The sequence below is a fragment of the Haliaeetus albicilla genome, chromosome 22 (assembly GCF_947461875.1).
Source record: "Haliaeetus albicilla chromosome 22, bHalAlb1.1, whole genome shotgun sequence".
NCBI classification, from domain to species: domain Eukaryota; kingdom Metazoa; phylum Chordata; class Aves; order Accipitriformes; family Accipitridae; genus Haliaeetus; species Haliaeetus albicilla.
Window position 1 is genome coordinate 7,514,869 of NC_091504.1, and position 13,246 is coordinate 7,528,114.

The 13,246-nt window shown below is 56.3% G+C and overlaps 1 protein-coding gene across 1 annotated transcript; it reads right to left on the minus strand.

The window, feature by feature from the left end:
• Positions 1-2,380: 2,380 nt before the first annotated feature.
• Positions 2,381-5,177, minus strand: LOC138690477 (noggin-2-like). Its single transcript, XM_069809563.1, has one exon. It carries the CDS (start codon positions 4,034-4,036, stop codon positions 3,398-3,400), a length of 639 nt encoding a protein of 212 aa, XP_069665664.1. The 5' UTR covers positions 4,037-5,177; the 3' UTR covers positions 2,381-3,397.
• Positions 5,178-13,246: the final 8,069 nt, after the last annotated feature.

Below are 13,246 nucleotides of genomic sequence, written 5' to 3' on the forward strand. Positions count from 1 at the left end.
CACCCTCGGTGCTCCGGGCCCGTCTCCTGGGCCACCACCCCAGAGCGCAGGAGGAAAGACCCATGTCTTCAGAAGTTAGCACCCACTGCATCTAGGGGCTCTGCCGGTTCTGCCTGTTCTGCCCCCTTCCCCCCCCCCCCCCCCCCAGCTTGTCCCTTAATCACAAGCAGCTTGGGGAGACAATGAAATAACCGCACCAAAGAACCAGGCTTGTTCCCCTTTGTCTTTTGCTCCTTTGAGGCTCAGCAGACGAGGCAAGCCATCACGCCCACGGCCCAGCCATCACACGTTCGACTCATTGCCTCCCGGGGCAGCTGAGCAGGAGGCTCCTCGGCACAAGGTGACTGTGCATTGGCATGAGGTGACCGCACACCAGCGCCGCGGCAGGTTGGCGAGGCAGGGCCCGGTGAGCTGGCATGCACCCTGTGGGGCTGCCCTCAGCTCCCCGTCCCCTGTCTGCACCGAGCAACTCAGCTCTCAGCTCTCATACTTTTGCCTCCAGACAAGCCGTCATCTCAAGCTGGACCCCTGAGTTCTCCCCAGAGACGGAGGCAGTGCCCCTCCTCCCTCCAGCACATGGCACGGAGGCTTTTAGGCTGGTTTTTGCTGGAGTTCACACAAATCTCGCCTTCCCCATTCCCACCCCCCCTTCCCCGCGCAACTGAACTCAGCCATTGAGCCCAGCGAATGGTTTATTTCCCAGGTTAGCACAAAGCAGGGGTCTCTGTGTGCCCCTGGAACCAGCAGAACAAAACGCACAAAGACGTTAGAGGGCCATTTGTAACCAAATCCCAACACACCAGATACTGTTGGGATTATGTCAGAAATATTTTCCCAGAATGCCCTCCCCCCATGCTCCCTCCTACAGATGTTCGGCCCCCACACCACAGATGTTGTTCCTCTTGCAAAATGAGCTTTCCCCTTCCTCTCCCAAATGCCCCTGATGTTTTGCACATTGCCTTCGCCGAGGTCTCTTTTCCACCCTGCCCTCCACGTCCCCCCCTTCCCTGGTCCCTCACTGATGATTGTGTGGAAAGGCCAACCTGCCTCCTTGTGCGGGGCCGCACAGATGACCACAGGGCTCTGCAGGGACATTGGCTGCTGGATGTCACTGTCCCTCTCGCCTCATCCCCACTGTGCCCATTAGAAAAGCTCTTTCCCTGTTTCGGCCTCAATCTGTGCATGACCTCTGGGCTCTGCAGGCCTGCTCCCGGGGACTCGCCGGACCGCGGTCCCCTTGGAGGAAGATGGAGGGATGCGAGCCAGACCCCTCAGAGGGTCCTGGCGCCTTCCCACGGGCTTGGTGTCATGCTGCTCTCCTCCGCTGTGTGCCGAGCTGAAGGGGGACGGGGTCTCCCCGCCGCTCCACAGACAGCTTGGCGGAGCACAGCTCCTCACTGGCAAGAGCCTTCAGCAGCAGTTTGTTCCTTGGGGATGCCGGGCGCGTTTCAGACACCGGAGGGAACGGCCAGACCTTCCCCTCCAGCACCAGCAGCCCACGCGGAGCATGCAGGGGGACGGCCTGGCAGCCCGTCAGGGCCCTGCTCCAAGCCCTATGACAGACAGACAGACAAACAGACAGATCTCCTTCGGGAGCGGGCTTGCACTGCCCGTGCCCCCGCTCACCAGTGCTGGGCTCCTCCCCAGCCGTCCTGGCTGCCGGCAGCCTGCCCGTTGCGGAGCCGTCCCGTCTCTCCCTTGCCCTGGCTCCATGAGCTCCAGCGGGAGAGTGGGGGGTCCCACCGGTCCCGGCACACGAGGATGGTAAGCTGAGGGCACACAGCACCATTGCAGGATCAGCGCTTCCTCCTGACCCCAACACGCACCCGGCTACACTGCAGGGGAGAGATGCCAGCCCCGGGGCTTCGTCGCGGCAGCAGGGCTGGGCATAGGGCTCGTCTCCATCCTTCCCTCCTGTGCTAGTGGCGGCAGCCGAGAAAAAACATTTGTTCTGACACACACGGGGCTGCCAAGCTGTGTCAGGCGCTTTGATGGCCGGGGCGGTAACCTCGACCGCTTCCTCTGCCAGCGGGAGAGCCAAATCCAAGAGCCACAGAGCATGCGGGAGCCTGGGACGGGCGACACGAAGCAGGAATCTCCCAAGGACTTCAGATGACACCTCCTGTCCGGGACATCGCAGCTCTTTTATGCATTATGAGCCATTTCTCTCCCGTCTTTATTTTTCTCCCCAACAGGTTATATAAACAAAGAAAACCTAGAGCGGGATCCCGGAGAGGCGTAAATCGGTGGAGCTCTACCAACCTTCGGGGCGTCTCACGATTTACACCAGCGTGGCCCAGCCAAAGCCCTTTACTCATCACCTGCTCCGAGCAAGAATTCGAGTCTCTGCTGGTCTCCCAGGGAGCTGGGGTGCAGCATGGGGTTTTTCTTCAAAGATAGAGTTTATTGCTAAAAATGTTTTGATCAGTGATAGCTCATATTTACATTGATATGTTTTTAAAGGAATATTCAAGTAAACATTTCCAATAGTTTCTGGCATAATCTCTAGCTTTTTTTCCTATACACAAACGTTAAAAATAAATAAACTGTACACAGAAAATTTCCTTTAACATCTCTACATGACTATATGTATTCCCACACAACAAAACGATTCCACTCTTTCATAGATTTGTACTTTTCTTTAAAATTTCCTCCTTAATTAATTGTTATACACTTAAAAAAAAAACCCTAGAGAGCTTGGCAAATTAGTTCAAATGTCAGTGACAAGGTCTGAAGAAGACACAAAAAAAATACAGCACAGAGAAACAACCGTCTTCGGGGATGCTGCCGTTCTTTCTTTTCTTTTTTTTTTTTTAACCCCCCCCCCCCCCCTTTTGATAAAATCATCTTTACAGGAAATTTCTGCCCTTCCCTTCAGCAGGGAAGTGCTCAGGTTCTGTGGGGACAGGTTTAAAATGTGGTCCTATGTCTTTAAAATAATAATAATAACAATAATAATTATAATAATAATAAAAAAAACAGCTGCGATTTCCCCCCTTTCCTTTAAAATCTCTCTATTTACACGGCTGGTTATTTTTTTTTTCTTTTTCTCTTTTTTAGTTTTTTATTTTCCTTTTGTTAGAAGGCTATATACGTATAAAAATAGACATCTGATTGTAGTGCTTTACTGTGCCTTTGGCCTGCCCTGCAGTTCCTGGGTTCGCTTTTCCCCTTTCAAATAAAATAACATTAAAATAAGTCCAAAAAAAAAAAACAAAACAAAAAAACCCCCCCAAAACCAAAAACCCGGTTCCTCCCCACCCCCACCCCGCGCTGGGGGGGTGTGGAAAAAAAAAACAAAACAAACCCACCAACCCACCCCCCCCCCCCAAAAAAAAAAAAAAAAAAAAAAATCATCCAAACGACAGAAGGCGGCAGTGCAAGGGGCCGAGGGAGGCTAGCAGGAGCACTTGCACTCGGAGATGAGCGGGTACTGCACGGGGATCCAGGTGCAGTACTTCTGGCTGGACCAGCCCTGGCAGTGCCAGCGCAGGAAGGTCTTGGTGACCGACTTGACGGGCTTGCAGAACATGCCCTCGGGCAGCGAGCAGGACTTCTCGGCGAAGCAGTTGCCCTCCTTGATGTAGCGGGGCCAGAAGCGGACGCCCAGGTCCTTCCAGGTGTAGAGGACGGGGCAGTAGGTGTACGCCCAGAGCCACTGCAGCACCTTCCGCCGCGCCTTCTTGCCCACCTTGAGGCGCGGTCCCTGGGGCGGACCCAGCTCCAGCCGCCGCAGCTCGGCCGGCAGCGCCGCCCGCCCCCGCCCCGCCGCCGCCTCGGCGCCCGAGGCGTTGGCCGGCCCCGGCACGGCCACGGCCATGAAACCGGGGTCGAAATGGCTGCCCAGCTTCTTCCTCAGAGTCCTCTCGTCCAGGTCCTGCTCCTTGGGGTCGTACTCGGGATCCGGGTGCTCCACGATGTCTTTGACGGGCAGGTTGTCGCTGGGCGAGGGTCGCAGCCGCAGGAAGGGCTGCCCGCCCCCCGGTCGCAGCAGCCCCAGGCAGGAGCAGAGCAGGAGCGCCCGGATCGCCGTCATGCTCCGGGCGGGCCCCCGCCGGCCCCGGCTCGGCGCTGGCTTCCCCGCGGGGCTGGCGCTGCGGGCTCGGCTCCTAGCGCTGCCCGGCGGCGCCTGCCAGCTCCCGGGGACTCATAAATAGGCAGAGACAAAAGTCCGGCGAGGCCCGTTACTTTAAATAGCTCGGCCGGGGTTGTGTGACAGACGCATCTGAGGCTCGCTCCGCGCCCGCGGCCGCTGGCTCCCCGGGGCTCCCCGCCGGGCCGGCTCCAGCCGCGGCCGAGAGCGCCGGGGGGTCCGTGCCTCCCCCGCGGGCGGCGGCGGGGCAGGGCAGGGCACGGCGGCGGCGGCGGCCGAGCCTTCCTCCTCCGCCTCCTCCTCCTCCGCCGCCGCTCTCGCTCGCTCCCCCCAAAATTCACAGCGGACTCGTCTCCATCGCCATGGTGACAGCTGGGCCGAGCCCCACGACAGCTTGTCTAGACGGTGTGACAGGGTTTGGCGTGAGACCGGAGCCCGAGAATAAAACCCTCCTTTATAGCCGGGCGAGCCGGGCGAGGGGGCGGGGAGGAGGGTCACGGCGCCGCGGCCCGCTCGGGCGGCCCCTGCGCGGGCACCGCCGGGGCGCGGGGCTCAGGCGGCGGCGGCGGCGGCGGCGGGCGGCGCCGGCAGCGCCCGCGGCCCGGCCGGGCTCCTCCTCATGGCGAGCGGCTGGGGCGGCCCGCGGCCCCCCGGGGCATCCTCGGCGGGTGGGTGGGGAGGGTGGGTCCCCGGCACCGGCACCGGCACCGGCGCGGCGAGGCGAGGCGAGGCGGCGCGCCCCGGCTCCCGGCGCGGTCCCTGGCGGCGCCCGCCGCTCCGCGCGGCTCCTCGGCGGGGGCGGGCAGGGGCGGGCTCGGCCGCCGTTCAGCAACCCCGGCGACCCATGCTGCCGCTGCTGCCGCTGCTCCGGGGGCCCGGTCGGCCCCGCCGCGCTCAGCGCATCCAGCCGCTGCTCCGCGCTTCGCCCGCTCCGCGCCCTGCGCTGCCGGCTCGGCTCGGCTGGGCTCGGCGCAGCCCGGCGGGGCTCAGCTCGCCTCGGCTCGGTTTAGCGCGGTTCGGTGCGGTTCGGTGCAGTCCGCTCGGCCGCTGCCGCGCAGCCCTCCCCTCCGCGCCCCGCCGCCCGCCCGCCGCGCACTGCCGCGCCGCCGCTCGCCGCCCAAGTTAAATACGCGCCCGGCGCGCGGCCGCCCCGCCCCCGCTGTCACTTTCGCCGCGCGCTGAGTGACAGCCGCGCCCGCGCGGCCGCCGCCGGGTCCTGCCGCCGCCCCCCCCCCCCCCGTCCGTCCGTGTACCACCCCCCCCCCCCCCGGAGCAGCCAGAGCCGCGCAGCGCGTCCCACCTGCCGGCCCCGGGGCGAGCGGGGGTCGCGGGGCGCTGGCCCGGGCTGGGGCTCTCACCGGGAGGCGGCGGGGCCACCGCCCCAGCAGCGCGCACGGCCCTGGCTTCGTAGCAATGGCCCCCAAACCAGAAGCGGCCCCCAAACCAGAAGCAGCCCCCGGCCGCCCTCGGCATCCTCTGTCTGCACCAGCCCGGGGCGGTCGGGGCACCGGCACGGACCTCCTGGGTAGCCGGGCCCTCGCTCTGCCTCTGCTTGGCGCAACCACTCTGCTGTGCCACCGTGTCTTGCTTCTCCGCAAGAGCCCACGCCACCTTCGAGGACCCCTTCCAGCTCAACGCAGAGCTAAAAGATGAGCAGGGCACCGTGTCCCAGGAGCCCCTCCTGGGCAGGACCCCCGGGGCAGCACGGCGGATGCACTCCAGCATCAGCATCTCCGCACCCTCTGCAAGGGAGGCTACAGCCTTCCAGGAGCATCACTCTCACTGGAGAGAATGCGTCCCTGCATCCCTCAGCGCGACACGGTGTGATAGCAAGCTGGGTTAAATCAGCGGCTCGCTCTTCACCCCCTTCTCAGCAACGCGGGGCTAAATCTCTTGGCGGAGAGCTGGACCCCCAACCTGTGAGGCACAGAAGGTGGGAGCCTGGTGTGTGTCAACACAGCAAAAACCCAAACCCTTCTCACCTCCTTTACCTCCACATTGCTCGGCACTGAGCTCACGCTTGAACCATGTCCAGAAATTGGACACACAGCTGGTTCCTCCAGGCTGACAGTGTGTAAGAACATTCCTGCCCATGCCAGTCACTCCCTCCCAAAGGCATGAGATAACCAGTTACCCACTGGGGCCAAGGCAGGGCAGCGGAGGGAATGAGGCAGATCGTGGGGCCAATTTCTCACCGCGATGTGCTTATGAGCCACCAAGCAAAGCAAAGGGCTGCAACGGCAGGCCAGCCAGGAGACCCCCGCCAGTGCATGCTGAGCGTGTGCGGAGCTGGCTTCGCTCAGCAAACTAATGAACGGAGCATTTCCCCCAGGTTTCTGTCTCTTTGTCATCCCAGAAATGCCAAATGTTGGGTTCAGACAGGAAAAGAAAACAAAACCCCCAAAAACGGAGAGGTCGGAGATCCAGGTTGGAAATCCAGCCTGGAGTCTGCATAAAGTCAGAGCATCCTCTGGACTTCAGCGAGACAAAGCTGACATGCGCCAGCTCCGGAGCTGGTCACAGTGCATCCCAGTTATTTACAGTGTGCAGGATTAAAGTGCACGGTTTAAACATATCCAGCCTTTCTTTCCTTGCTGTGTATTTCTGCTGTCATGATCCCAGCGTGGTGTGCTGAACTCTGAGCTTTCCTTCAGTCATTTGGATCACACACACTCTGCAGTTAGAGTCATGAAACAATACTGTTCTCCAGCTCTTTTATCATTAGCTCTCAAAACAGTCAGCAAAAGAGGTAGGTATCGTTATCCCTCGAGACTGGATATTATCAGTAAAACGCTCTCATTACCGATTTCCTGACCCCAACACACATGCGAAGCTTGAACCAGTTTCAGCCTTGGTGCTAAGGCAGATGTGCACTCTGCCTTTGCTCACTGCTGGGTGGGAAAACGCGGGTCTCAGCAGTGTCAGAATTAAAGCAAACACAGTAACGAGAAGCAGCTCAGGGCAGAGACACCCAAGAGTCAGGAACGGGGCAATTACTCAGCGAGATGTACTGCTGTTGGCACTGCTGCCTTAGTAAATCCTGGTGAGGGGATTAACATCTGACTGTAATTGTAATAATAAAATCCGACATGTATACAGCATTTTTCATCTTGAAGGATCCCAAAGTACTCAAGTAACTTAACTCCTTCAGCTGTCTCCTGGTCTTTATAAACATGCTTCTTAATCATCCCGTGCCAGGCGAAGATGGCTTTGCTCTGGGCACACACACGTCACTTCGACAGGTCCCCTGTGGGAGAGGAGAGGCTCTCCAGGGTGGGCTGGAGAAAGTTTCCCCTTTCGGAGGCAAGATCCCTGGAAAACGGTGCTTGGCATGTCCCAGGGGCAGCAGGGGGAAGGCACCAAGGTCTGCAGGGGGCTTGGAAGACCCTCCCAGCCTTTCTAGTGGGCAGCCCGTGGTGGGCTAACCGCCGTGCTCTTGTGCTAGCCAGTGTGAAGCATTTCACTTGGAGTTCTTCTGAACCTTTCAAGGTGAGGGGAATAAAGACAATCCCCTAGACAGGAAATTTAAGGCTTAATTCTGCCTGCGGGGTCCACCACAACAGCCAAAGGCTCCTTCTCCAGCCCCTTCCCATTCTCTTCTCTTCGGGACTAGAGGCACTGGGGAAAAATCCTATTTATGGCTGCTTGCGTGGACTAAGGCTGAGCAGTGCTATGCATTCATATACCTTCCCTCTTACTGTTCTCTGCGGGCACACAGCCCAACTCACAATCTAGCCCTTAATTAAAGGATTTAAAGTTGGAAAGGGTACATATCACATACAGAAAAGCGTTATCAAAATAATTCCATGTAAGAAGAAAGATGCGATGTTAAAGGCACCTTCTGAAGGCTGAAATGATTGCAAACTGCTTATTTTTGCTTCTTTCCCTCATCTGGCATCCTTCTGCCATCTAAAGAAGACCTGGAAGATTTTTGAGACAAAAGGAAAAGGGCATTTCTATTTCACATTTGAAACTTAGGCGGTACCTACTCTGTTTTCACTGGAAGGCTCCACAAGCAAGTAAATTCCTAGTAGCAGCAAAACATCAGTGGTACTGCCTTAGCAACACAGTTATTCAACTGACAAAGTTTTTTATCTTTTAGCTCGTTTCAGGCAGCACTAATTTAAGTCAAAGCCAGGGGTAAAGATACAGAACAAAATCATCCTTCTTACAAAGTAATTCCTATTCCTTCAGCTTTAGGCACAAAAGCTTCAAATCCACACCTTAAACCATGAAAAAGCCTCTGGCCCAATCCAGGAGAGCAGGAAGCCCATGCTTGGAAACCTAAAAATGAGAGAGAAGAGAAGAGAAAAGAAGAGAAGAGAAGAGAAGAGAAGAGAAGAGAAGAGAAGAGAAGAGAAAAGAGAAGAGAAGAGAAGAGAAGAGAAGAGAAGAGAAGAGAAGAGAAGAGAAGAGAAGAGAAGAGAAGAGAAGAGAAGAGAAGAGAAGAGAACTCCCAGCCAAATGTCCTTTGTCTCTTTTGGGTTTTTCTATTGCTTTCTGTTTGCTTGTTTAAGTTTTCCAGGCTCTCTTTATGCTTGAGAAATAATGCTGATGGGCTGGCATGGCAAGTATGAGGAAAGGCTTGGGTCTGACAAGACAAAAGCCCTAATTTTCACTTGAGGAACCAAAAAAAAAAAAAAAAAGACTAAATGATGGTGCACCAGGTTTTCATTAGAGATATGTTTATTTTCCAGTAGAAATACATTACTCTGCTCTCGTCAGTGTGTCTAAAGGAGTGGTTCCCAAAGTATGCCATGGCAAGTGGTTGGCAGGGGTCCACGAAGCAGCCTCCTGCAGCAGCTCACGGGCTTGCTGGTTCCCTGCAGTCTGCTGCGAGCAGGAGGAATTCGGAGGCTGAGAGCGGCTGGCTGGCCCCAAAACCTGGTGAAGGCAAGGGAGACAGCGAAGCCCATGCAGCCGCCCGGGGCTGGCTGTGACTCAGCACGCACCTCTGTGCAGCGGAGCTCAGGGCAGGACTCGGGTGTCTCTAGTTGGCCAGATTCCCCTGGGGCAAAAATGTCACTGTAAGGGTTAAATGAATGGGACATGGGACACACACAAACACATAGAGTGTATCTTATTTTCATCATAGACCCACTTAGGTTTAATTTCTGTAAGGAGTTCAGTAGTCCTGGTATTAATGAAGTTATTCACCAGCTCACAGGTTTCTCTTCCCATCCCGTCAGGGATGGGAAGAGAAAATGGGGTGGGAAGGGAAAGGGGGTGGGAAGAAAGGTGGCCCCAGCCTTCTGCTTTAGGGACTTAAATCTGTGCAGACTCCAGAAAACCCCCTCGGCTGCCCAGCGCTGCCCTTCCCCAGTGGGGCTGGGGAGGAGCACCTGGCAGAGGTCTCCTCTGAGAAGCTGACCTAGCAGTGCCCCATGGAACCTCATAGCCATGCTCCTGGGAGCTCAGCACCACCCCGGCACTTACCTTGCACCAAGTTCGGATGTGCCAAAGACCTGATGGCAAAGAAAAAACACCCCTGAAGCTCCAGGGAGGAGATTACTTGTGCTTCAGAAATATATTTTCTCTATACCAAGTAGGGTGGTTTTGCTATTCTGAGCTTCCTGGCATCCTTTTTTGTCTTTATCATGAGGTATTTTTCTGCTTTTCAAGCTCCTCGTAACTTTCTTCCTCTTGGCACCATGGTGTTGTGCCCTGTCCCTCGCTGCCTCACTCATTTATAATCCAGACTGATTTCCTGCCGTATGCCTGGTCCTGTATCCCCCTGTTTTCTGTGTAGTTGTACGTTACAGTCCCCATCAGCTGCCTGGAGTTCGTCCTTTGATGTTTGCACTGTGGACGGCAGCACCTTGCTCTCCTGATACCACTCACTCCAGCCCCTCATTTCCCTGCTGTCCCTGAGAGCCCAACAATTACTCTACCAGTTACAGTTAACAGTCTGCCCAAATCCTGGTGCATTTCCAGTAGTGCCAGATGTCCTAAATGCTTTAGAAAAACCTGCCCCATCGTCATTACATGTGAAGAAGTCCAAGGGGGGGTTTCCTCCCGCTTCCCTTACAGCCTGGCATTGATTACATCCGATTTGCTGTAACCTATAGCTTAGACAACTGGGACAGGTGATCCCCAGGGTGGTGGAAAAGGCTGAACTGAGCAAAAGGTTTAGTTGGTCTCAATCCATTCATAGCAACTGTAACACTTGCCATGTGATGGACCATATTGACTAGGCTGGTGTCGGCACAGCTCCTTCTGGGCAGGTGTTGGCATTGCAGGAAGGGAGAAGGAGGGCTGTTTCACTGCAGTCATCAGCAGTTTTGTTGTCATTCACCCTGTAAATGCTCACATGCATCAGTCGTTGTGGCCCAGCGCTCGTGGGCAGGAGATCTCACCCTCCAGCAAGGGAATTTGCAGAAGGAAAGTCCTGGGTTTGATTTTCCTGATGCCCCTCCAGCCTGAAGTGCCCACTGCACAGCCGGGGGCTTGGCAGAAGCCGGAATGTCAGGATGGAGTCCTCGAAAACTCACCAGGGCGAGCTCTCCTCTCCCAGGGGACCTGCAGGAACGCTCCTCGGCAGAGAGACCAGGAATGATCCCTGGACAGCTGCCAACGTTAAAAAACAACAACATGGAGCTCTGAGATTTCTACCCGCTTGGCATACATCTGTCACCACATGTGTTGACACAGAGCAATGCTGCCACGTCATGTTGTACGTGGCAGTCGCTGTCAACACTAGTCCAAGGCAGAGAGAACCGCTCAGGGCAGCTATTTTTTGAAAATGTTGTCCCGAATAAAAGGGCTAGAGCGTGCCTTGGGGACACAGCCCACCACTAAGGGTGGCCACGCCAGGGAGCAGCACTGGCTCAGGGATTCCCAAGCCAGTCTCCAGGGAGAATGCATTGCTGCCAGTGTAAACCAACCCCAAATGACCAGCCCCAGGCCAACCTGGTGACACAAGACTTTGCCAAATTGGCCACCCCTTCCTTTCCGCTCTGACAAGCCCTGCCTTTTGCCCTGTGCCACTCTGAAATGCACGGAGACCTGGCAGCCACCGATGGGAGCTCTTGCCATTGCAGCTGAACAGGACAAGCCGCAGCCCTGCACAGTGCACCCAGCCATTGCCCAACACAGCTACAAGGAACCTCCTCCAACTGCAGCCAGACCAAAGATCCAGCTACAGCCCATCCCCAGCCCACTCCCCATGCATCTCTTCTTGCAAACATCCATCCCCCAGCAAACGCTGCTGAAGGACATAGCATTTCCCTTTTGCTGCCTCTTCTAGCCTACCCCAAGCACCGGCTCAAGCTCTCCTTCCCAGAGGGCCCTGGCAGGTTGGGTCCCTGGAGTCCCAGCCTGCCCTCGGGCCCCCTCCCCAAGCCAACGTGCTCCCAGCTCTCGCCTGGGTGCAAGCACATATCCCGCCATGGTGAGCTTGAGGCCAAAGGGAGCACCACAGCGATGATGTTCCCAGGGACACTAAGTTGTGGCTGTAATTAATGTGTGATGGAGGGACCCAAGCGACTCCAGCTCAGGTGGCAGCCAGGACAGGGCTCAGTGCTGGCTGCTGACCCCACAGGGCTCACAGGGAGTACTCGAGCAGTTGTCACCTGCACTCAGCTCCACAGAGGTTGAATTGCTGCTGCACCAGCTAATGTACTGCTCCCCCAGGACACCTCTGTGCTGAGGTTCCAAGGGACCTGGGTGACCTGCCACAATGCATCTGCAGCCCAGCATCTTGGGAGTTGCACTGAAAGCAAATGTGCATGGAAAAATTTTTTTCATCTTCTTGTTTTTTTTCATCTTCTTGTTTTTTTCATCTTCAAGGTTTTTTAATCTTCACGGATTTTTTATCTTCTTTGATGTTTTTCATCTTCAAGGTGGTGGGTGCCCTGGTGGGTGGCTTCAGGAGGCAGAGACTTGCTCCCATAACCATGTTGTGATGCTGCCGTGCCTGTGGGACTCTCTTGCCAGCTAACACAGCTCGTGCCCCTCTCTCCAGCACACTGTGGGGTCTTGGGGCACCTTGCTCCAAGCTCATGTGCCTGCACAGCCTTTGTTGGGTCTTTCTGAGAGACAGCTTTGAGGAGCTACATCCCAGAGAGTGCCCCAAGAAGATGCATCTCTTCTTGCTAGGACTGCCCACACCTAGCAGGGCACGGGCATCAGAGGACATCAGGGCTAGGAGGGTCAGACAGCTTAAATCACCAGGGAACCTCAGTGCCTTTGGGAAGTCGGGCCCGTCACCCACGAAGCCAAGGTCCATAGGGGCCACAGCAATCCTAGGACCATGTGTGCAAGGTTTAATACTGCCGAAGCCTGCAACTTCTCCTGTACAACAAAGGGCAAGGGTCAGAGAGATGGTCCATGTGTTTGCTTCCTCCTGTTTCGTGTAGCTCCAGGAGGGATATTTCTCACTGCAGTGACATGGGTCCCTGTCCAAGAGAAGCTAATGGAAGGCAGCAGGAGGCATGGGCTGACACAGGATGGAAAATGGGATCCTGTGTCAGCATGTGGCCTCATCCTTACCCTGAGGAAGACAGTTTTGCTGTGGAGCTCTCCCATCCACCTCCCCCTCTGATCTGTACCTCCTGCCCCGCAATGCAAGCAGAGTCGGCTCCGCACGGGCTGCGGGAGGGACAAGTTCCTTTTGTCTTTGAATCCCAGGCAACCCAGTGGCTGGGCTGAGCTTAGCCCCTGAGAGTGATTAGTACTGAGGTGCCTTGTGCCGTGATACAGCCCGTCCCAAAGCCAGGAGGGGCAGAGCAGGGGTGCTGGTGTCCAGGTGATTCTTCTCCTGGAAAAGATTTCTTTTTGCCCTGCAACACCTCATGCACGGTCTAACAGAGGACCCCAGTGCCAGCTTGGAGCATCCTCTGCGGCTCAGTGCTGGAGGTCACACCAGCTCTGAGCTGCAGCTTCTCAACCAAGTGTGCGCAGCCGGCTGCCTCTTGCCTCCTGTTTTCTTCCACAGCCTTATTACCAAGCAGCCAGGAAACTTGCTGCTGCGGATGCTCCACCTGGCATTTCTCACTCTAGTCTGCAAATTCAATTTATTTCAGCCACAGAAGGCAAGGTTATATGCTTGACAAAGGGCTTTCTAACACAATACACACAGCAGGTTCCCAGCTTTCCTGAGTGCAGGCTGGAAACCCTGCTACCTAGTTCAAAACCTGTGGGAACTACAGCTTT